Raw genomic sequence first — 24,079 nt, 5'->3', positions numbered from 1 at the left:
CTCCCCATGAATAAAGCAGGCACAAGTCTTTCTTTTATCTTTATATTGAGGTTTAAAAAAAAAAGAATGAACATTATGGATGTGGGAGAAGGGACAAGGCTTCTCTCCTGTGACTGACTGACAGCAGGGGCCGATCGAATCAGAAGCTCCAGGGAATTAAAAAAAAAAAATAAAAAATATATTTGTACATTTATATAGATCATGTTATACACGTGAGTCCCAGAGAAGCAGGAAACTGCAGCAGGAAGCAACAAGCACACAGAAACACACCTGTGTGTGCACCACACACACTGAAGCAATGCAAGGCGATTCCTTTGACTATGGCATAGTAGCAATTTCCATCCCCCGACCCCACACTCCAGGAAAAAAAATTTTAAAGAAACTTCCCTTTTAAGAACAGGGCCAGCCAATGATTGTTGCCCTAGTGACCAGGAAAAAAACAACGAACCCAGGCTAACATCACCTTGAAGGCTGGCAGTGGCCATTTTCTTTTCTTCCCAGCAAAGGCAGGAGATACTATTTTTTAACATTGAAGCTGGAGGGCCATATCCTTGTCCCTCACAAATACTTGAGACAGTTGTCTTCAAGACCCTGTGGTTCTTTGCTGCCAAGACTCTGCAAAGAGTCTTTGGGATGGACGTATTCCATCCCTTGTTTCCTTTAAGATGGCCTTTAGGCAGTGGGTTTTTAATAAGCCTGGCAAAAATTCTGGAGCCAATCTCAGGTGAGGCTGAGCACCAGGCGGGGCCTAGGGACCCAGGGTCTATGCTTTAAACCTCCAGCCCACTGGAAATTATTGACCGCCAGAGTTTTTTTTTAACTTAAAGGGGAGGAACACTGTACACACACCCCCAACCCCACTGGGAGAAAGGGGGCTCGATTCCTAACTACCCACCCCCACCCCCCCCCCAAACACACACATACACATAACACACATACATCAACTAAGGCACAGCCAGGGCGGGCAGGCATGCTTTGGCAAGGAGGCCCCTCCAGAGGCCCAGGGAATGAACAGCTGCAAAAGGGGGTGTGTGATGTGGAGCTCAGCACCTTTGGAAGTGGGATGGGGGGTTGGTGGGGCTGAGAAGGAAGAAGGCTCAGAGCTCCCAAGGGGTCAGGAAAGGAGGCAGAGGCGGAAACACACAGGATAAAAAGAGAAGACAGCCTCAAAGCAGAGAAGGTCAGAGAAGAGAGCAGGCAGAAGTAAAACAGGATGTGCAACCAAACAGAACAGGAAGGGAGGCAATGCAGGAGGTGGCGTGAGGGACACAGACAAAGGAGGAAAGGTTGGGAAGGACGTGAGAAAAGTAGGTGGGAGCAGGCTGGGAAGAGCACACCAGGGGGGCCCAGAGCTCTGCGAAGGGCCTCTGGGGAGAAGCAGGGATTAGGGAGAGCCCCACCCCGGGGACGAGGCTCAGACCCTGACAAAAACCAGGCGGGCTGAGTATACCAGGTCGGCCAGGTAAGCCAGCAGGTTGATGCCTGTCAGGATGGCCACGGCCAGCCGGCGGTCCCAGGAACACACGTAGTGCACGTGCCTTCTGCTGCAACCGGGATCCATCTGCCGCCGCGGCTCACCGCCATGCTTCTGGTCGAACTGGTAGAGTGGCCAGAGGACCAGGGCCGTGGCGTATAAGAGGACGGAGATCAGGGCCAGGCCCGACAGGAAAGTGGGGAAGGCGATGGGCAGGACGTTGGTGCAGTCACCGAGGTTCAGCAGGATGGCCACGGCCGCCAGGATGAAGCAGATGGAATACACGGCCACGCACCACTCCAGGGCCGACTGGTGCTGGTACAGCCCCGGGTCGCTAATGAAGGCGAAGATGATGCAGGCCACGAAGGTCTCCAGCACCTTGAGCAGTCCGGGCACGGTGGCCATGTAGCCGGTGATCTCGCCGGGCCGGGCCCGGGTCCAGGCCACCTCGGTGGCGTAGGCGACGCAGGCGATGCAGGAGAAAGCAGTGGCGGCGATGGCGTGGTCCCGGGAGCGCCCGTGAGACAAGAACTGCACGTAGGTGGTGGGGTAGATGATGGAGGAGGAGAGGCAGAAAAGGGCGGCGTAGCAGGCGTATGTGATGGGGAAGTTGCGCCAGGACAGCGGGAAGCGCACCTGGAGCCCGCACAGCTCCACGATGAGGATGATGAGCGTCACGGAGAAGCAGAAGCACCAGGTGAACATGGACCAGTTGCCCATGGGCCCCGTCCAAGCGCCCACGCTGGCCACCAGCGAGAAGGCCACGCAGGTGGAGACCAGCTGCAGCAGGCGGAGGAGGCCCAGCGGCTGGGTCAGCAGCCGAGGGGACCCCACGATGGTCGGGGAGCCCAGGCCGGAGGATGACGACATTGTGGTTGTCACGGTGGTGCGGGTTACCGTCACTGGCATGGCTGGGGGGAGGGGAGAGAAGATCCTAAGAACATTCCAAACTGGAGGATCCAGGGTCCCCCCTACCCTGGGGCACTTGCCTCCCTGGAGGGGCTGTTGTGGACGGTGTAATCTGGACTCTAGCTGGAGGGGTACCCAGGATTTGGGCCTTTGAGTTTTCAAACCGGGCCAGTCCCAGGCCTACCGGGATGCCAGTGGTCCAGGTGTTAGCCCCTCCCCACCTCCAGCCTCATGTCAGAGCTCAGGAGGGTAGGTACCCTGTCTCTCTTTTCCCCAGGACCATTCTTTCTTTGCCCCGAAAGCCAACTCTTATAAAATCATGTCTCTTTTTTCCCCCTCCATTCCAGACACACAAAGCTACTCTCCTTCCCCCTGGGACTCAGCAACCCACCCACTCAAGATTCTACTCTAGGGACCTCCCTGGTGGATCCGTGGTTAAGACTTTCCGCACTTTCAATGCAGGGGGCAATCCCTGGTTGGGGAACTAAGATCCTACATGCCTTGGGTTACAGCCAAAAATAAAAAGATTTTGCTCTAAAGTGTCCTGGTCTTGTGCCCTTCCCACCACCCCCCATCAGAAGAAGAGACCCTGTCTTCTGTGATCTCTTAAAAACCCCACCGCTGCAACTTCCTCCCTTTGGGTACCCAGGGATCTGCAGCCAGGACTTTCTTTGATCTAACAAACATTTCCAGCCTCCAGACACATTTAAGAGTCTAGCCATCACTCGGGAACCCTCTCAGGGACCCACATCTGATCAGAGCTCCCAATCTTCCAGCCTGTCGCCTCTTACTGAAGGGTAGTCTGTCCCCAGTTGGAACTGGGTATTACCAGCTTCAGCAGCACCCCTCCTGTGGCCACAGGAATTTAGGTCTGGGGTGCCTGTGTGCTAAGTCGTTTTGGTGGTGTCCAGCTCTTTGTGACCCTATGGACTGTAGCCTGCCAGGCTCGTCTGTCCACGGGACTCTCCAGGCAAGAACACTGGAGTGGGTTGCCATGCCCTTCTCCAGGGGATCTTTCCAACCCAGGGATCCAACTGGAGTCTCCTCCGCTGGAAGGTGTGTTCTTAACCACTAGCGCCACCTGAGAAGCCTGGGGAACTTGCACCCACCTGTGAAGCCTGGGGAAGTTCAACCCAAAGGAAGTCAGGTTTCCTCCTGCCTCTCCCCTTTCCCCAACATGAGGTCCAGGCCCCTTCAGGAACCAAGCCAGCTAGTCCCCAACTTCTGGGAACCTCAGCTCCCTCCCCTGTCCCAGGCCACTGAAAGTTCTGGGTCTCTCTCGTTCAGAAAGACAGCGTCCTTGTCCCAAAGATTCAGGAATGAAGGCCCGGCCTCAATCTCCTGACCAGGTGTCCAGATCCTCACTCAGGCCCTAAAATAGTTAATCTCTCGGCTACTTCTGCTCAGCCACTTCAGTCATGTCTGACTCTTTGCGACCCCATGGACTGTAGCCCGCCAGGCTCCTCTGTCCATGGGATTCTCCAGGCAAGAATACTGGAGTGGGGTGCCGTGCCCTCCTCCAAGGGATCTTCGTGATTAAGGGATAGAACCTCAGTCTCTTATGTCTCCTGCATTGCAGGCGGATTCTTTGCCACTGAGCCTCCAGGGAAGCACCCCCTGAAAGCTCAAAAGGCCTCTCTTAACTCCCGGGCAATAAAACTTCCTCTTTCCATTGTAGGAGGACAGGGTCACACCTCAGCTGTCCCTCACAATAGCTTCCTGGGGACACAGGAGACCAGTTCCTGAACATACTTCTTCCTCAGGTCTCAGGATCTAGGCGGCCAAATTCCCAGCCCCTCCTCCTTCAGATCCAGGAGTCCAGACCCCAGAACCCCTCCCCGGCTCGGACCCAAAAGTCTGTGCCCCCCAGCCCCACTCACCAGAGGTCTTGGCGGAAAACCCCCACCAGAAAGAGATCCGGCCCTGGAGGCGGACTGGGTCAGACACCTGGAAAAGGGCTGATCGCGGAGAGGAGTGAGAAGACGTCAGCGTCCAGCTCAGACCCTGCCCCCGCCGCCCGCCGCCCGGGCTGGCCCAGAGCACGCGACGAGGCGGTGTGGTGGACCCCGGGCGCGCCTCCCAGCCAGGGCAGGGACTTGGCCCGGGAACCCCGGACGGTGACCTCGAGGGAAGCCCCGCCCCTTCCTTCCTCCCACCCCACCCCCCCAAAAAAAAATCTGCGCGGGCGGGAATGGAGGGAAGTGGGGAAAAGTGCACGCCCCGCAGGGCGGCGAGGGCGGGCTGTGATCTTAACCCTGCCCCGGCCCGAGAGCCGGGGGAGGGGAGGGCTAGGGGAGGCCGCCGGCGGAGGGGGGGCCCTGGGCGGCGGCTGCCGGGGCGGGCCGCCCGGGCAGCGCCGCGTCTCCGTCCTTATAAGGGCTGCAAGTCGGCCCAGCCATTTGGAATGTGGCGAGGACCGGGAGGCGGCGCCGCGACCCGCGCCCAGCTCCTGGGATTCTGGCGGGGGAGGGGAAGGGTGAAGGGAAGGAGGGATGCTGGGGGCGGGGGGGAGTGTGGAGCCCGGACTCCAGGTCCCGGGAGGAGAAGCTGCTAGGTCGAATGCCTGGGTCCTTCTAAATGTGAGTTCTGGGTCCCTAAAAGGAGGGCCGGGAGCCCGGAGCCCCAGGAGGAGGGGCTGGGTATCTGAACCCCTGGGTTCGTCTTGTGCACGCCTCGCATCTCGGGGTAGGGATGGGGGCGGGAAACTGCACAGTACTGGAATCCAATTCGGAGACAGTGGCCACACCTCCTGCCACCTCCCGGAGAGCTGGTCTTCCCCGGCCGGAGCTGGGCCTCCTGGGCCACCAGGGAGGTGCCCCGCAGGAGTCTGCCACCTCCCGTCCCCCTGACCCGTTAGGAGGAAGTGGGGCGCGCCCAGGAGGCAGAGGGCGGGGCCTCGGTGAGGCTCCCCGGGAAGGTGAGTTAGCGCGCGGACCACCTGGAGGGGTGGGGTCCGTCCCCACTCTCCGAGCCCCCAGCCGTGGCCTGAGGTCAGAGCTCAGGAATGAGCCGCCGGAGACCCAAGCAGGGAGAGGAAACACCCAGTTGGCTTCCGAACACAGCTCAGGACGTCCCCGGCCACGCCCCAGTCCTGTCCCCACCTCCGCGCCGAACACCACACCACACCACATCACTCCAAAACTCAGAATCGCGCCCTGAAACCCCAGCCTGGCCTCTCAACGCCCTGGGACCCAGCTCCATCTTCACTTTGGCAGCATGGGTACTGAAGCGCACTCTCTGGCCTTTTGCGTCCAAAGTTCGGATTCTGCACCCTGGATGGAGAGGAGGTCCGTAATTCTGGACCGCAGCCACTCTCCTTGTCAAACCCAAGACTCCCAACTCCGAGCTCCTCCAGGAGCACAGCCCCTCCTCCCTCAGACCCAGGGTTCCAGGCCCCCAGCCCCTCCTCCCTCAGACCCAGGGTTCCAGGTCCCAGCCCCTCCTCCTCAGATCCGGGGGTCCAGGTCCCCAGCCCCTCCTCCTCAGACCCGGGGGTCCAGGTCCCCAGCCCCTCCTCCTCAGACCCGGGGGTCCAGGTCCTCAGCCCTTCTTCCTTCAAACTCAGGAATCCAGGTCCCCCTCCCATCAAACCCAGGAGTCCAGCCTCCCAGCTCCCCAGCCCCCTGCCCTATCAGATCCAGGAGTCCAGGCCCCACTCCACCTCCTTTTAAAGATGTAAGACCTGTATGAGTTCAGGACTCCAGCCCCTCCTGCCTCAGATCCAGGGGTCCAGACCCACAGCCCCTCCTCCCTCAGACCTAGGGGTCCAGGCCCCCAGTCCCTTCTCCCCCAGACCCAGAGGTCCAGGCCCCCAGCCCTTCCTCCATCAGATCCAGGAGTCCAGGCCCCACCCCACCTCCTTTTTCAGATGTACGACCTGTGTGAGTTCAGTCCCCCGGCCGTCTCCTCTCCAGGACCCGAGTCCTGAGCCAGACCACCTTTCTCGGGACTGAGACAATTGGAATCCCTCCACACCCAGAATCCTGGACGCTGCGCCCACCCTTGGGGATTCCCGCAGCCTCACCTTACAGGTCAGCAACCGCTGCGGCTGAAGCAGAGGCGACAGCTGCAGATTAGAAGGGTCTGCGGTCTGGGTGGGGTTAGCCGGCCCGGGAGTGAGGGTGGGCGGGGCCGGAACTCCGGGCTCGAGCCGGATAAGGGACTCCCTGGCCAGGGCTATCCCAGTCCCGCCCCGAGGGCGGGGCCAGAGGCAAGGCCGCCCCCCCTCCGGCGAATAACGCCGCAGTGGTCCCGCCCCACCAGCGGTGGGGTGGAGAGCTGAGGTCACTGTTTCCGTGGTGACAAAACAGGAAGACACAACAGCTGGCGGGGTCTGGGCTCAGGAGGGCTGCCCTCCTCGCCCCAGCGCTGGATGGAGAACTCTCCAGGGCCGGCCCGGGAAGGCCGTTGCCATGGCAACCCGTCTGTTTGGCCTTTGTTTAGGACGAAGCTGCCCCCCCACCGCCCAGCTCGGGTCCTCACCCCAGTCTCACCTCGGTCTGTTCTCCCTCTCCCCTTCCAGCCCCCTCCCTCCTCGTCTCCCTCCTCTGCCAGGATGGATGAAATCTTGGATATCTGGGTCGCAAAGCGGCTGGGGAGAGCGGGCCTCTCTTTACCGGGGTCTGTTTGCTAGGGTCTCTGTCTCCAGGGTCCCTGAAATGGGAAATGTGCCAATCTCTAGACTTTAGGGGGTTCCTGGGTCCCCAAAAGAACAGTGGTTGGATTGCAGTGTTTAAGGAATTTTGGGGAGGAGTAAAGTGGGCCCTCCTAATCCTCTATCTATAATGCGGTTCGCGGTGTAAGGGACGGATGGGCCGGACCCCAAAGTCCCATGTGTCGGTGGGGGTTGTTGGTAGCAAGATTTCTGGGATCAGGGTGGTGGGAGACGGGGACATGGAGTCCCAGGCTGTGGGCCCAGATTCTTGGCTCCTAGGAGCAATTACGGCTCAGACTCCCGGGTTTTCGGAGCAGATGGGGTTGCAAGCCGGGCCTCTTGGGTCTGGAAGCGAGAGATATTTTTGGCTTGCATTCCTGGCTCCTGGAAAAAGGGAGGGGCTCAGAAGCTTAACGAGGGCGAGGCTAGGGGCTGGGGGTGCCAGATTCCTGATTGCTGCAGGGAGGGAGGGGGCCAAGGGACTGCTCAGCCCGGGGCCCAGAGTAGGGAGGGGCCGCGGGGTCTTTTTTTAGGGTCCGCTCCGGGGCCCTGAAACGAATGGACAGAGCCCAGAAGCAAGCAGGAGCTGAAGGTCGGGATGCTCGGCCTGGGGCGGCTGAGGCGGAACGGAAACCGGGACGCCCGGGTCCCTCCCTGCTGGCCCGGCTCACTCACCGCGCTCTGCACTGGTCCCCGGCGCGGCCTGGCTCGCGGCTGCCGCTGGGCGGGGCCCGGCGGGAATGCGGCTGCTCCGCGACGCCGCGCTACCCCGGGCGCTGCCCGCGCCGCCGCCGCCGGGTGTCTTCCAGGCCGACGACTGAGGAAGGAGGCTTTGAGGCCGAGCCCCAGGGTGGGAGCCGAGCGCGTCGCGAAGGGAGGGGTCCGAGAGGATGCTGGAGCTCGGAGCCCGGGGCTGCGTGCTCTACGGAGGTGGGAGGGGTTGGGGGACACCTGAACGCTGTGCACTCTGCAGTTGGGGAGGGTAGAGGTGGGGGCTGAAGGGCTGTGGAGCCTGTACGCCCCCTTTTGTGTCCTGCAAAGGCGGAAGACCTTGTCTGTCTTTATGTGCCCTGCATAGGGGAACGGTCTCTAGGAGCCCCATCTAGGGGATGTCTAGGAAGCCAGGACAAGGTATTCGTTGGAGGATCTCCAGGGACGCACCTCCTTGACCCCCGGTAAAGAAGCATCTCTTACTCCCTTCTTGCCCAGATCTTTGCCTGACCCCAAAGTGGCACTCCTGAAGCCATGAAGTCAGTCGCTCAGTCGTGTCCAACTCTGCTCCTCTGTCCATGGGGATTCTCCAGGCAAGAATACTGGAGTGGGTTGCCATTTCCGACTCCAGGGGATCTTCCCCACCCAGGGATCGAACCCGGGTCTCTTGTATTGCAGGCGGATTCTTTTACCGTCTGAGCCACGAGGGAACTCCTGAGATGCGCCGCCGAGTAGTAAAGAGGCCGTCACCGCTCACAGTTTACTGCAGGTGTGCTCTCCGGCAGCACTGTACCCCCCTTTAAGGCACTGAAACCTCAAAACAGCAGAGTGCAGGGTAGCAGGAACAGGAAGCAAACATTTAAAGAGTGAGTCATCAGGTGTGATCCTGAGACGTGACCTCGGAGGGCTCCTGGGTCTTGTGTAAGCTGGTAAAAGGAATGTGCCACTGGTTCAGAGTGTTTACCCACATCCTGCCAGGACAGCACCCACAGCCCAGAGATGCCGTCTGCCACCGGGCACTGAAACCCAGCCTCCAGCAGACCGTTCCTCTGTTAGTGAGAGCAGCTGCTTTCTGCTGCTGGGGTATGTGGACCCGCCCCCTAACTTCCTAACAAACCTGGCCCTTTGATCAGAAGCAGTCTTGTGTGGGTTAACCTGATGGTGAATGGGGCCATTCAGTTTGTACACAGATGCTGCTGTTGGCTGGGAAAGCAAACAGAACCCAGAGTTCATTATTCCAGGCAGGAAAAGGTCAGCACCCAGTCCACGATGGAAGAGGTCCAAGGTGCTCCTCGGGTGACCAGGTGTTTGGCTGATCTCCCTAGAGAACCATAGCACTGCTTGCTGACGACAGCAAGGTGGGCCTCCATCGGTGACAAAGCTCCGTAGCTGTGACGAGGCAGATCCATGCGTAGCCCACCATGGCCGCTTTGTTCATCAGCAGGTACTGGTGAACATTAAGCAGGCACTGGGGAGACTAGCAGGGGAAGAAACTAACCGAGAGCCACAGGGTGGTCATCTGGTCTACTTAAGTCTTACTAGCACTGTCTGTAATGGAGGGTTTTGGGGGAGAGTAGACCTGAGTACAGGTTTAAAAAACAAACAAACTTTATTTAGGCTGTGTTGGGTCTTCGTTGCTGCTCAGGCTTTTCTCTGGTTGTAGGGAGGCTCGTGGGCTCAGTAGTTTCAGCTCCTGGGCTTTAGAGCACCAGCTCAATAGTTGTGGCACACGGGCCTACTTGCTGTGCAGCATGTGGCATCTTCCCGGATCAGGGATGGAACCCGTGTCTCCTGCATTGGCACACAGATTCTTTACCACTGAGCCACCAGGGAAACCCTTGGGGACAGATTATGAGCTGGTTTTTGCTCCTGACCCCTCTGACAAGTGCCTGTGTGTTTGTTTTCCACATCAGACACTAAATCTCTAATTTCAGACAGCAACTGAGTGTCTGATGAGTGTCTGAATCTGGACACACTGCTGCTGCTGCTAAGTTGCTTCAGTCGTGTCTGACTATGTGCGACCCCATAGACGGCAGCCCACCAGGCTCCCCCATCCCTGGGAGTCTCCAGGCAAGAACACTGGAGTGAGTTGCCATTTCCTTCTCCAATGCATGAAAGTGAAAAGTGAAAGTGAAGTGGCTCAGTCATGTCCGATTCTTAGCGACCCAATGGACTGCAGCCTTCTAGGCTCCTCTGTCCATGGGATTTTCCAGGCAAGAGTATTGGAGTGGGTTGCCATTGCCTTCTCTGAATCTGGGCACACTAACCTCTTGCAACTATCGTCAGACCCCACAAGTAATAGACTCAGTCCTACAAGACCGCCCCCCATTTCAAACTCCAGCCACAAGTCCCAGGCCTCCCCTGCTTCTGACCGACTGGCTAGAAATTGGGGTGTTCCCAGGACTTGGCTTCCATCATTTGCTAGAATGGCTTGCAGAACTCAAGGAGGCACTTAGTATTGAAAGTGTAAGTCAGACTCAGTCATGTCTGACTCTTTGTGACCCCATGAACTGTAGCCACCAGGCTCTTCTGTCCTTGGAATTCTCCAGGCAAGAATATTGGAGTGGGTTGCCATGCCGTTCTCCAGGGGATCTTCCCGACCCCGAGATCTTTTGAACCTGGGTCTCCTGCATTGCAGGCAGATTCTTTACCATCTGAGCCACCAGGGTATTACTGATTTATTGTAAAGGATGCAACTTGGGAACAGCCAAACAGGAGAGATACGCAGGGGAGGATATGGGGAAGGGATGCAGGGCTCCCAGGCCCTCTCTGGGCATGTCATCGCCCAGCACTGTGATGCATTTACCCGCCTGGAAGCCCTCTGAATCCCGCTATTCAGGGTATTTATGGAAGCTCCATTATGGAAGCATGGTTGGTGAAATCACTGGCCATCAGTGCACAAGCTCCATCTCCTAAGCCTGTCTGGAGGTCAGGGAGTGAGGCTGAGAGTTTCAACCGCCAATCACACAATTGGTTCCTTGGGCAACCAGCCCCCATTCAGAGCTAACCAGGGCTTCCCAGATGGTGCGAGTGGTAAAGAACCCGCCTGTCAATGTAGGAGATGCCAGTTCGATCCCAGGGTTGGGAAGATCCCCTGAAGAAGGAAATGGCAACCCACTCCAGTATTCTTGCCGGGACAATCCCAGGGACAGAGGAGCTTGGTGGGCTGCAGTCCATGGGATTGCAAAGAGTTGGTTGGACATGACTGAGCAACTAAACCATCAGAAAGGGTTCAAGGAGTAATAACTCCTTTACTTGGAAGGGATATTCCCACTGTTCTCAGACTATTGGATTCTCAGGAAAGTTCCTGAGTGACAAACTTACCAGTTTTTATGGGGTTTTATCTCCCATGCTCTGGCATGTGTATTTTAGAAAGACATATGTAGTAAGTTATCTGCTGTCTCCTGCTTTTGAGGTCTTATCAGCATTTCGATTGGCCAGGACAGAGTCTATAGAGTACTGAAAGCAGAAGTTGGTGGAAAATTTGGTGATTCTGGAGCAGTATCTAGAGATAGTATCTAGAGATACAGCATATCTCTAGCTTGGGAAAAGATCGAAATTTGAAGTACAGTGTCTACTGCGTGCGAATCGCTTTTGCACCATCATAAAACTGAACAAGTTAGTCAAGCCATCATAAGTGCGGGAGCGTCTGTATTCTTTCTTCCCTTTACTGAGATGGATATCTCTCCCTAGTCCGTTCTCTGGCCGTAACTATCCCCTTTTTGGTGTCTATGGACTTCCCGGTCTTTGTACTCATTTCCCACATAGTGTCCTGAAATTCTCTAAAGAGCATCCTTCTAGATAGATACACCATGAACAGGTTGCATGGATCCCCCCACCCTCAGAGTGCTCTGGTTGGCCCTGGCTCTTGCCAGGCTCCTCTTGTTCATCTCCATGAGCTGCAGAGAATCTTGTCATGTTTCTATTTGCCCCACAATGTGACAATGTTTGGGAGGCACTGACTTAGAAGACCTATGCGAACATTACCCTCCATACCATAGCATCCACCTCTCCACTGGGTTCTCCATGCCTCTCAAACATCAACGATTTCTTCTTCCATCCTGCTTCCTTAGTAATAGCCACTTGTGATCTTGCCTTAACTTGATAGGAGCCCCCAGTCCATCGGCATGCTCGTTCCTTGCTTTCCTCTTCAGATATGCTTCCACAGTCTATCATTTCAATGACCCTCTTTTCACACTAGGATATTTAACACTCCTTTGCCATTCTGTCTTTTTATTACCCCAGTCTTGAAAAAGAAAAGCCTACCTACAGAATATCTAAAGACATTTCTCCAAAGAAGACATACAGATGGCCAAAAAATACAGGAAAAGATGTTAAACATTGCTAATTGTTAGAGAAGTGCAAATCAAAACTGCAATGAGGGGACCTTCCTGGTGGTCCAGTGGTTAAGAATCTCCCATCCAACGCAGGGGACATGGGTTCGATAAGAGAAATCCCCTCCCCACCCCGCCCATGCACCACAACGAGTGAAAACCCACATGTCAAGATGAAGACCCAGTGCAGCCAAAACGTTAAAATAAAATACAAGAACAAATAGAGTTTAGGCTCAGATAGCTTCTTAAAGTGGAGAGTGTTAAGACACCGAATGTGATTATTTAAAAAAAAAAAAAATGCCTACACTTGGGAAAAAAAACTACAGTGAGGAATCCCTCACACTGGTCAGAATGGCCATGGTCAAAAAAGTCTACAAATAACAAATGCTGGAAAGCATAAGGAGAAACGAGAGCCCTCCTACCCTGTAGGTGGGAATGTAAATTGGTGCAGCCAGTATGGAGAACAGCGTGGAGTTCCTTAAAAACTAAAGACAGAGCTGCCATATGATCCGGCAATCCTACTCCTGGGCACACATCCAGAGAAAGCCATACTTTGAAAAGGTGTGTGCACCCCTACGCTCACAGCAGCACTGTTCACAAAGGACAGGACGTGGAAACCAGCTAGATGTCCCACTGGCAGATGAATGGATGAGGCAGATGTGGTCCATATATACAATGCAATGTTACTCGGCCATAGAGAGACGGCATGAAGCGACACGGCGCTTCCCAGGAGATGCTGTGGCAAAGAATCCATGTGCCAACGCAGGAGACGTGAGTTTGATCCCTGGGTCGGGAAGATCCCCTGGAGGAGGGCATGGCAGCCCACCCTAGTATTCTTGCCTGGAGAATCCCTGGACAGAGGAGCCAGGTGGGCTATAGTCCATGGAATCGCAAACAGTTGGACACGACTGAAGCAACTCATCGTGCACACGGGCAGCAACGTGGATGGGCCTAGAGATGAACATATAAAGCGAAGTTAAGTGGGACAAAGACAATGATCGTGTGAATCTCAAAAAGGACACAAAGGAGCTTATTCATGAAACAGAAAGAGACTCACAGACTGTGAAAACGAATTTGTGGCTACCAAAGGGGAAAGGTTGAGGGTGGAGGGATAAATTGGGAGTTTGGGATTAACATAAACATGCTACTAAATATAAAATAGATAAACCACGAGGTCCTACCATAGAGCACAGGGAACTCTACTCAATCCTCTATAATAACCTATATGGGAAGAGAATCTGAAAAAAAAAAGATAATGTATGAAAGTGTTAGTTGTTCAGTCATGCCTGACTCTCTGTGACCCCGTGGACTGCAGCCCACCAGGCTCCTCTATCCATGGGATTTCCCAGGCAAGAATACTGGAGTGCTTTGCTATTTGCTCCTCCAATACATGTATGCTGCTGCTGCTGCTGCTGCTGCTGCTGCTAAGTCGCTTCAGTCATGTCCGACTCTGTGCGACCCCATAGACAGCAGCCTACCAGGCTCCTCCATCCCTGGGATTCTCCAGGCAAGAACGCTGGAGTGGGTTGCCATTTCCTTCTCCAATGCATGAAAGTGAAAAGTGAAAGTGAAGTCGCTCAGTCGTGCCCGACTCTTAGCGACCCCATGGACTGCAGCCTACATGTATATGTAACTAAATCACTCTGCTGTACTCCAGAAACCCACACAACATTGTAAATCAACTGTACTCCAGTATAAAATTGGGTTTCCTGCTGGCTCAGTTGGTGAAGAATCTGCCTGCCATGCAGGAGACCCAGGTTTGATTCCTGGGTAGGGAAGTTCCCCTGGAGGAGGAAAGGGCAGCGCACTGTAGTATTCTTGCCTGGAAAATCCCGTGGAAAGAGGAGACTAGTGGGCTGCAGTCCATGGAGTCGCAAACAATTGGACACAACTGAGCATCTGAGCATAAGCCAATATAAAATAAAATTTTTTTTTTTTAAAGAAAAAGCCCATCTATCAGGGTTTCTCCCTCGCATGTGTTTATCCCTAAGCAATTGAACATCACTGGAGAAAGTCATATTACAAGGCAAAAGATATGGTGAAAATGAAAAAGTGAAAGTATTAGTCATGTCCGACTCTGTGACCTCATGGACTGCAGCCTGCCAGGCTCCTCTGTCCATGGAATTCTCCAGGCAAGAATACTGGAGTGGGTAGCTGTTCCTTTCTCCAGGGGATCTTCCCGACCCAGGAATCGAAGCCAGGTCTCCTGTACTGCAGATGATTCTTCACCATCTGAGCCACCAGGGAAGCCACAAAGACGTGGCGACCAAACAGTACCGCGCTCGAACAGTGTTTCCTACAGCCCTGTTGCAATCCTCTGGTCGGCTCCTTCTCATTGTCATGGTGACAAGCACACTATTTTTAAGCTCTTTGATCTCTGCCCTCAGGCTGCATTCTCAGTCTATGACCTACCTTCTGTATTTAGAGAGAGAACAGAAGTCGTTGGCCTGTCAGTTCCTCAACTTCCCTAAACTGAAACCAGAATGTGACACTATTTCCAGAACAGTTCTTAAACAGTAGTGAAGTTCTTTCTATCTCACGCTAATCCTTCTTGTCCTTTCGTTTTTGCATTTCTTGTCTTTTAAATTGTAGTAGATCTGATGTATAATATTATATAAGTTTACAGGTGTACAATATGGTGCTTCACACTTCTTAAAGCTTATATTCCGTTTACAGTTATTCTAGAACACTGGCTATATTCTCTGTGTTGTATTATATATCCTTGTAGCTTATTATATACATAATGGTTTGTGCCTCTTAATCCCTTACCCCTTACTCCCCTCCCCTCTTCCCTCTGCCCACCGGTTTGTTCTCTACATCTGCGACTCTGTTTCTTTTTTTACTGTTGTTATATTAACTATTTTCTTGTATTTTTTTAGATTCCACATGTAAGTGATAAAATACAGTATTTGTGTTTCTCTGCCTGACTTATTTCACTTAGCATGTTGTTGCAAACGGCAGCCTTTCCTTTCTTTTCATGGCTGACTAGTACTCCACTGGACGTGTGTGTGTGATCTGTCTTCGTTCATCTGGGATGGGCACTTAGGTTGCTCCCGTACCCTGACAGTTGCAGTAAGGACACCGTGAACACTGGGGTGCATGTCTCTTTTCAGATCAATGCTTGTGTTGCTTCTGGATATAGATCCAGGAGCGGAACTGCTGGATCATATGGTAGTTCTGGTTTTAGTTTTTTGACTCACAAAATTTCTACTTGTCTTTTTGACCCTTGAATACATTCTTCTTCCCATCAACTTACTATCGCTCTTAACAACGGACACTCTGCAGCTAATACTCAGCCTCTCCTGCTCACAGAACCTTTCACTGACTGGCTTTTTCAGAAATAATCGTTGTTTTCAATTGTGGTCAAATACGCATAACAGAAAACACCCTTTAAGCTTGCCTTTTGGGGAAATGTACTGTTCAGTGGTGATAAGAACGTTCACGCCGTGACCACATGAAGACACGAAGGAAGGATGGTTGTCAACAAGCCAGGGAGAGAGAACTCAGAAGAAACCAACCTCCAACTTGATCTAGGATTTCTAACTTCCAGAATTGTGAGAATATGAATGTCTGTCTAAGCCATACAGCCTGTGGTACTTTGTTATGGCAGCCCCATGGAAACTAACCTATCACTTTGAAAAAAAAAAAAAAAAAATTTTTTTTTTTGCAGCCCCCTTAATTCAGTCATGTTAACCCATGCCCCTTGCAGTGGAAGCACAGTCTTAACTGCTGGGCCACCAGGAAAGTCCCCTATATTCTCTTTCAAATCCTTCAACTTCTATACATCTCTGTATTAGTCACAGGTTGCTGGGTAATACATTTCCCCAAAGGAATGAAATTCTACAGCATGGATGAACCTTGAAGACATTACATTTAGTAAAATAAGCCAGACACCAAGTAACAAATACTATAGGATTCCACTACTTAAAGTAGCCAAATCCTTAGAGACAGAAAGTAGAATAGTATTTACCCAAGGCTGGGGGCAGGGGGAATGGGAGTTAATATTTAAGGGGCCCAAAGTTTTAGTTTGGGATGATGGAAAAAAAAGTTCTGGAACGTGTAGAGTGGTGATGGTTGTACCACACTGAATGAAGGCCACCAGACTGGATGCTCAAAAATGGAAAATTTTAGGTAAATTTTGTGTTATGTGTGTTTTACCACAAAAGTTAAAAGAAAGAAGATGGGACTTCCCAGGCAGTCAGTGGTTAGGCTCTGCACCTCCAGGGCGGTGGGTGTGAATGTGGGGGGGTGGGGTACAGGGTAGATTCCTGGTCAGGAAACTAAGATCCTCACATGCCTAATGGCTCAGTCAAGAAAAAAAAAAAAAGAAATAGAAAAAAATTATGTAAAAATACATAAATAAAATGTAAAATTCAGTTCTGTAGTTCCACTGGCCACATATCAAGCACACAGCGGGGTCATCATATTGGACTGAAGTGTGTTTGTTTCTTAAACTCAGAAATCCGAAACTCTCAGTTTTTTGGAGTGTGGAAGCCTGTACTGGGCTCCCCTGGTGGCTCAGACAGTAGAGACTCTGCCTGCAATGCAGGAGACCGGGGTTCGATCCCTGAGTCGGGAACATCCCCTGCAGGAGGAAATGGCAACCCACTTCAGTATTCTTGCCTGGAGAATCCCATGGACAGAGGAGCCTGGTGGGCCATAGTCCATGGGGTTGCAAGAGAGTTGGACACAACTGAGCCACTAACACTTTCACACTTTCACTTTCAGCCTGTGCTAGATACAGATCCCAGCAGTATTAAAAAAACAAAAACAAAAAACAAAAAAAACAACTTTGTGACTAAGTGGGGTTTATTCTAGAGATGGAAGTATGGCTAATATTCAGAAACCATTAATGAGATTTATCCCATGAACAGAGCCAAGTAGAAAAAAACCATGTGACTATCCCATATGCACTAAAAGAATATCTGACAAAATGCAATTAAAAAAAATTGAATAAACAGGAAGTCAGGGTTCCTAAAGCTGTTAGACATCTGTGGCTCTTCAGGGTTCCTGCTCTGTGAAGGAATTTTTCTGGTCTTTGGGGTCAGGGTGGCTGTGGAAAGCTACTGCTTGTAGAATTTCCTCTCCAGGCTTCAGCATGTATAAATACAACAGACCAGGTTTGGTGCCATGGGAACTTCCCAGCACGGAATCCTCTACTGGGGTTAGTTAAACCTCTTGTCGGAGAAGGCAATGGCAACCCACTCCAGTACTCTTGCCTGGAAAATCCCATAGACGGAGGAGCCTGGTGGGCTGCTATCTATGGGGCACAGAGTCAGACACGACTGAAGCGACTTAGCAGCAGCAGTAAACCTCTTGTGGCTCAGAGGTTAAAGCGTCTGCCTCCAATGTGGGAGACCCGGGTTTGATCCCTTGAGAAGGAAATGGTAACCCCCTCCAGTATTCTTGCCTGGAGAATCCCATGGACGGAGAAGCCTGGTAGGCTATAGTCCATGGGGTCACAAAGAGTCGGACAGGACTGAGCAACTTCACTTTTACTTTCAAACCTCTTGTAAACACACAGGTGGGAGCTGTTGTCTGACTTCTTTTTTTTTGGTTAGGATCTAGTTCCCCCACCAGGGATTGAACCCATGCCCCTTGCATTGGGAGGCAGAGGCTTAATCACTGGACCACCAGGAAGTCCCACTATTGTCCGACTTATTAGGAAGACTGAAGGGACCAAGACCTGCCTTCTTCTCCCTCTCTTAGCTGAATGCTTCCTTCTGGGGCTTTGAATTGGGCAGGAAAGAAGCAAGGGCATTGGAAATTAAGAGCGCAGCTTCAAGGACGAAGGTATGAGGTGCTGAGTGCTGAGTGGAGGGAGTGACCGGGGGGCCGGTGGTCAGGCAGCTTCTTGGCCTGGGTGGCTGGGTGCACGTGACTTAAGAGCATTCCCTCCACTGTGTATTCTTGGCTTTCGGCCAATTTACATTCTCCAGCCATCCCCTGAGCTCTGCCATTTACTCCTTCGGTGTCCTGCCCTTAAGCCCCTCCTTTGCTTCCCACAGGCAGAAGCAACGCCTTTCATTTGCAAATCAGAACCCAGGTAGCAACTCTCACCGTTGCTGAAAACCCCCAGGAAACCTCCCCCCACCTTTCTGAGAGGAGGTTTCACCCCCATGAGATGATTTTTTCTCCTCGAGATGCAGATTGGATTAACAGATGGTGATTTTCATCGTAATCTCTTCAGCAAAATAGACTGAAGTCTTCTGTTTGGAAGACGTAGGCTGCCTTTGATGGAGGGGCCGGGGGGGTGGGGAAGGAAGGAAGGAAATCTTATTTGGTTTGTAAAACTCCCCTGCTAAATGTACTTATCAGATGGAAATAAATCAAGTCTCTGTTTATAAGGTCCTAGATAAATAAGCTCTGGCACCTCCAGATAATGCGACAAAATGTGTATCTTAAAAAAAAAAAAAAAGAATTAGGAAGCTCTAGTTACCTAAATGTAAGATTTCCCAGGACAACAGTCTTGAGCGAAAAAGGCAAGATGCGGAACCCTGTTACAAGGATTGAACCTTCTGCGTGAGAAAATATAAAAATAAGATGTGTTTCTATTTTATTGTGTTTGTTTGTATAAACACTGCAGCAGTCCACAGGAGACTCAGGAAAGTGGTGACCTCCCCAAGAGCAGGCAAAAACCCCCACAAAACAAGTAGGGACTTCCCTGATGGTCCAGTGGTTATGACCCCACACTTCCTCTGCAGGGGGCTCAGGTTCCATCCCTGGGTGGGCAACTAAGATCCCACATGCCTCCTGCTGTGTAGCAGACAAAACAAAACAAAAACAAAAAACAAACCCAAAGCAGAAACAACACAAACCAACAACAACAGAAAACTGAGATGTGGGACTGAAACTTCTTCCTGTGTGTGTATGAATTTTAAATTCTAAACACATGAACACATTACTCACTTAAAATCATACCTATATATAGATTATATGACTCAAGGCACAGAAAATACTTAGGACAATGACTCCACGTCAGTATATGCTAATTATTATATGATGCATAATGCATATTAATATGATATAAAATATGCCATGGAAAGTTCTGGAAAGCTACACAAGAAATGGGCTCAGACCAAAGGGAAAGGAGGATTGGGCAACTGGAACTTTATCTACCCTTTTTGGTGCATTTTCTGAGTCCTCTCTCCTGGTAAATGCATTACCAAGTCCAACCACAGAAGGATGCATGCATTTTAACGAGCTATTTATAATCAGCCAGGCAAGGAGCCTTACGATGACAAATGAATACAGATGACTTTTTCTCCTGAGCTTCTACGAGGAGACTAGAGAATGTCGCAGTTCGCCTTCACAGATAAAAATAAGTGGAGACCAAAAAAAAAAAAAAAAATAGTGGGGAATCTAACATACAAAATTGTGAAGGCTTGAAGGCCAAGACTGATTAAACCATGGTCCACGGCATGGGATTTATCCCATACCTATTGGGGATTTGAGGTGGGGGGGTTTCTGTGGCTTGGAGACTGGGGTCACCTGCCCGACGAGTTACCTGGGCCAGGTAACCTCTTCATACCCTCTGGGACCTCAGAACAGAGGCAGCTTCCATAGAAAGACCTCGTTTCAGGTCATCTTGGGGCTGAACCCAAGTTTTCACTTGCGGTCTGTCTTTCTAAATCTGTAGCGAAAAGGCATTGAGCCAGGCCAAAACACACGAAAACAACTCAAGACGGTCTGGGCCCTGCAGGGAGGGCGGGGGGCGGGGAGGGCGCATCCGTGTGGGTCGCCCTCTAGCGGACGGCGAGGGTAAAGCACGTTCAGCCTGGAAATGGTACAAGGGCGTCGGTCTTCCTTTCAGGGCTGGGTGTCAGGGGCGAGTGCGCAAGATCGCCAAGAAGCTCGCTGCTCCGCTCCGCACTTTGGAGGAGAGACGGGGAGGAACCAAACCCCTAGACTAGTTGTCCTTTTTGCGCAGGAAATCAAAGGGTATGGAGGATCCGCGCAAGTCTCTTTTAGGCTGAGTGAAAGGGCCTTTGGAGGGTGTGACCTTTCAGCTCAGAGCTGAAGGACGAAGATGAGCCAGAGGCCAAGGAAGGCTGGACGTTCCGGGCGCGGGAAAGAGCAAGTGCCTGAGGGAGAGGGAACCCCTTGCCCCCCTCCCATCAGGGGACTGTCCTCACCCCCACCCCCGTCGACGTGTTTCTGAAAGAGCAGAAAAGCCCATGTGGATGAACCCGGGACTGCAGAGGGGAATGGGGCAGGTAACATGGTATTGTCACAAAGACAGATAAACAGGCGGAGGAAACAGAACACAGATTTCAGACACATGCACACACATTGAAAGCCACCGATACGTGAACACACGCACGCAGCACTGCAGGGGAGAAAGGATGAAGTTGTTTTTTGTTGTTTTGTTGTATCGCTCAGCCAGTGACCCTACCCCACACCATGCTGTTGTTGTCAATCACTCAGCCCTGTCTGATTCTTTGCCACCCTGTGGACTGTAGCCTACCAGGGTCCTTTGTCCCTGGGATTCTCCAGGCCAGAATACTGGAGTGGGTTGTCATTTCCTTCTCCAGGGGATCTTCCTGACCTAGAGATCGAATTCCCATCTCTTATGTCTCCTGCATTGGCAGGTGGGGTTCTTTACCACTAATGCCACCTGGGAAGCCCCCTCTTACCATATCCCCAAATAAATTTCCAGAGGGTTCTTAGGTCTAACTGAGGAAGATAAAATAGAGCATATTCAAGAAGAAGACGTCTTTGTGATATTGAAATTGGCAACAACTTCTTGAACAGGACACAGAATCATCGTGTACAAATGAAAAGTGAGAAACTGAACTGGAACTTCTGTCGCTATAGGTTGAATGTCTGTGGCCTTTGAAATTCCTGTTTTGAAATCCTGACTCCTAACATAAGTATTTGGAAGTGGGGGCTTTGGGGAGGTCACTAGGTCATAGAAGTGGAGCCCTTGTAAATGGGGTGGTTGTCATTATAAAGGATCCCTTCACATTACTATGTATAAAATAGATAACTAATAAGAAGCTACAACTAGCACAGGGAACTCTATTCAGTACTCTGCAATGAGCTCTATGGGAAAAGAATCTTAAAAAGGGTGGAGATATATATATATATATATGTATGTATGTATGTATGTATATATTACTTACCTGGTGGCTCTTACCTGGTGGCTCAGATGGTAGAGTCTGCCTGCAATGCAGGAGACCTAGATTTGATCCCTCGTTTGGGAAGATCCTCTGAAGAAGGGAATGACAACGCACTCCTGTATTCTGGCCTGGAGAATTTCCTGGATAGAGGACTCTGGCAGGCTACAGTCCATGGGGTTGCAAAGAGTTGGGTATGACTGAGCGACTCACTACACTACTCTATGTGTATGTATAACTGATTCACTTGGCTGTACACCTAACACAACACTGTGTATCAACTATTCTCCAATTAAAAAAAAAAGACCCATCAGCGCATCCTCTAGACCCTACACCATGTGAGAACACAGTGGGAAAAGAGTCATCTGTGAGCCAGTAAGCAAACCCTTGCCAGTCACCACTGCTGCTGCCTTGATCTTGGTCTTCCAGCCTCTAGAACCGTAAGAAATAAATGTCTTGTTTGTAAGTTACGTGCTCGGTGGTATTCAATTGCAGTAGCACAAATGAAATAAAACATAAGACATCTGTTCACCCCATGTCACGTTCTTGTTGTTTTTTTTAAGTTAATTTTTGTTGGCATATAATTGCTTTACAATGTTGTGTTACTTTCTGCTGTACAGCAAAGTGAACCAGCTATATATATACATATAGCCAGCCCCCTCTTTTTTTTGGATTTCCTTCCCAGTGAGGTCACCACAGAGCACTAAGTACAGAGAGTTCCCTGAACTATACAGTAGGTTCTCACTAGTCATCTATTTCACACATAATATCAATGTCAATAGTATATATCGGAGAAGGCAATGGCACCCCACTCCAGTACTCTTGCCTGGAAAACCCCATGCATGGAGGAGCCTGGTAGGCTGCAGTCCATGGGGTCCCTAAGAGTCGGACATGACTGACTTCACTTTCACTTTTCACTTTCATGCATTGGAGAAGGAAATGGCAACCCACTCCAGTGTTCTTGCCTGGAGAATCCCAGGGATGGGGAAGCCTGGTGGGCTGCCGTCTATGGGGTCACACAGAGTCGGACACGACTGAAGCGACTTACGTGAGTCTCAGTGAACTCCGGGAGTTAGTGATGGACAGGGAGGCCTGGAGTGCTGCGATTCATGGGGTCGCAAAGAGTCGGACACGACTGAACGACTGATATGATCTGATATATACTAGGTAGTTAGAATAGGGAAAAGGAATCCAGAATGTCAGTGGCTAAAAGACAAGGAAGGGAAAAGCCGCGTAAATAGAACAAAAGAACGTCTGAGATCTAAAACAAACACTCCTGACTGGCCCAATTTACATAGGGCAGGCCCAGGGGGAGGAGAAAAAACATGTAAAAAGAGGAACCAAAATTGGGCTGGGGACCTCTTCTCATCACGGCATTCCCTCATGCCCAAGGATGTATTTTCCTTTACTTTCTAAATAAAACAGCTGTAATCCGGAGCTGTAACACTGGTCTGTCCAAGGGCTGTAATGCTGGTCCATCCGTCGCTTCAAATTTTTGTTGTGACGCGATAGAACCGAGGAAATAACAAACTCCCCGACATCTGTATCAGTCCCAATCTCCCAGTTCACCCCCCACTACCTCCTTCCTCCCTTGGTGTCCATATGTTTGCTCTCTACCTCTGTGTGTCTGTTTCTGTTTTACAAATAAGACCATCTTTACCATTTTTTCTAGAGTCCACATATATGTGTTAATACACAATATTTCTTTTCCTCTTTCTGATTTACTTCACTCTGTTTCACAGTCTCTAGGTCCATCTACATGTCTACAAATGAGCCAATTTCATTCCTTCCTCTGGCTGAGTCATGTCACGTTCGATGATCACTGTGGCACAAAGTCACAGTTCAAATGCTTTTGAACCGTGGTGTTGGAGAAGACTCCTGAGAGTCCCTTGGACTGCAAGGAGATCCAACCAGTCCATCCTAAAGGAAATCAGTCCTGAATATTCACTGGAAGGACTGATGCTGAAGCTGAAGCTCCAATACTTTGGCGCCTGATGCAAAGAACTGACTCATTTGAAAAGACCCTGATACTGGTGAGAGGGTAACAGGCAGGAAGGCCAGGGATCTCCACACAGAGGAAATAGGCTACAAGGGTCAGACCTTTTTTACCTCTCCCTTAAGTGGCAGGAGGAAACAAACTACAAGTGTCAGATTTTTTTTTCCTTCTCTATACAAAGTTACGAGGAGGTTCCTCTTAAGAGTCTGTGTTGCCATGATGACACCTCGTTCCACCTGAACTTAACTTTTCTTCAGACTTGAGCTCACCAATGTGCTTTTCTTATGGAAATATTTTCTTAAGCTATGTTAATGAAACTATGCATTTGCTTTGGAATTTACCTTTCTTCAAAATGGTTCCACCTAAGACTAACATTTTTCCTTTCCTCAAACCTTGGGCTGATAACAGCTCAACAAACCAGTATTTGTATCACTTGTATGGCTGGGGGATGACACACCTCGTTCCATCCTATCTCAAAAATGCACATTGTCGGGGGAGGGGGAGCTGGTGAAACTCCCTCAGCCTTGAGGTGTCTCTCTTATCTGATTAATAGCTTTCTAACAGACATGAAACATCTGGCTAAAGACTAGCAGGGGGACACTCTTTCTGCCCCCTTCTGATGTCTATGTCAGAAGCTCTCTCTATCTCTTTTATACTTTAATAAATCTTTATCACACAAAAGCTCTGAGTGATCAAGCCTTGTCACCGGCCCCGGGTTGAATTCTTGTCCTCTAGAGGCCAAGATTCTTGGTATCTTTCACAGCTGAGCAACAACCTTTCACTGGGAAAAATTGAAGGCAGGAGGAGAAGGGGACGACAGAGGATGAGATGGCTGGATGGCATCACCAACTCAGTGGACATGAGTTTGCGTAAATTCCAGGA

At 51.2% G+C, this 24,079-nt stretch overlaps 2 protein-coding genes across 3 annotated transcripts in view; both read right to left on the bottom strand.

The window, feature by feature from the left end:
- Positions 1 to 26: 26 nt before the first annotated feature.
- MYADM (myeloid associated differentiation marker) lies at positions 27 to 7,805 on the bottom strand. Of its 2 annotated transcripts, none has more exons than XM_061389204.1 (3): positions 7,713 to 7,805; positions 4,264 to 4,341; positions 27 to 2,385 (listed from the first exon to the last, which is right to left on the bottom strand). In XM_061389204.1, the coding sequence occupies exon 3, from the start codon at positions 2,381 to 2,383 to the stop codon at positions 1,415 to 1,417; it is 969 nt and encodes a 322-aa protein (XP_061245188.1). In that variant the 5' UTR covers positions 2,384 to 2,385; positions 4,264 to 4,341; positions 7,713 to 7,805; the 3' UTR covers positions 27 to 1,414. The 2 variants fall into 2 exon arrangements, with proteins under 2 accessions (XP_061245188.1, XP_061245189.1); XM_061389205.1 differs by lacking the exon at positions 7,713 to 7,805 and adding an exon at positions 6,408 to 6,528.
- Positions 7,806 to 8,980: 1,175 nt separating this feature from the next.
- The window catches only part of LOC133229476 (cationic amino acid transporter 3-like), a 48,435-nt gene continuing 33,336 nt past the window's right edge, over positions 8,981 to 24,079 (bottom strand). The window contains exon 10 of the mRNA XM_061385843.1: positions 8,981 to 9,195. Within this exon, the coding sequence (XP_061241827.1) occupies positions 8,981 to 9,195 (215 nt within the window). The remainder of the gene's footprint in view (positions 9,196 to 24,079) is intronic.

Source organism: Bos javanicus, chromosome 18 (assembly GCF_032452875.1).
Source record: "Bos javanicus breed banteng chromosome 18, ARS-OSU_banteng_1.0, whole genome shotgun sequence".
Taxonomy (NCBI): Eukaryota; Metazoa; Chordata; class Mammalia; order Artiodactyla; family Bovidae; genus Bos; species Bos javanicus.
Note: the sequence above shows the minus strand (reverse complement) of the source record. Positions and strands in the feature narration are given on the sequence as shown.

What these genes read in the sequence shown, in the direction of transcription:
- MYADM (XM_061389204.1), bottom strand. Translation starts at nt 2,383, where the DNA reads ATGCCAGTGACGGTAACCCGCACCACCGTGACAACCACAATGTCGTCA.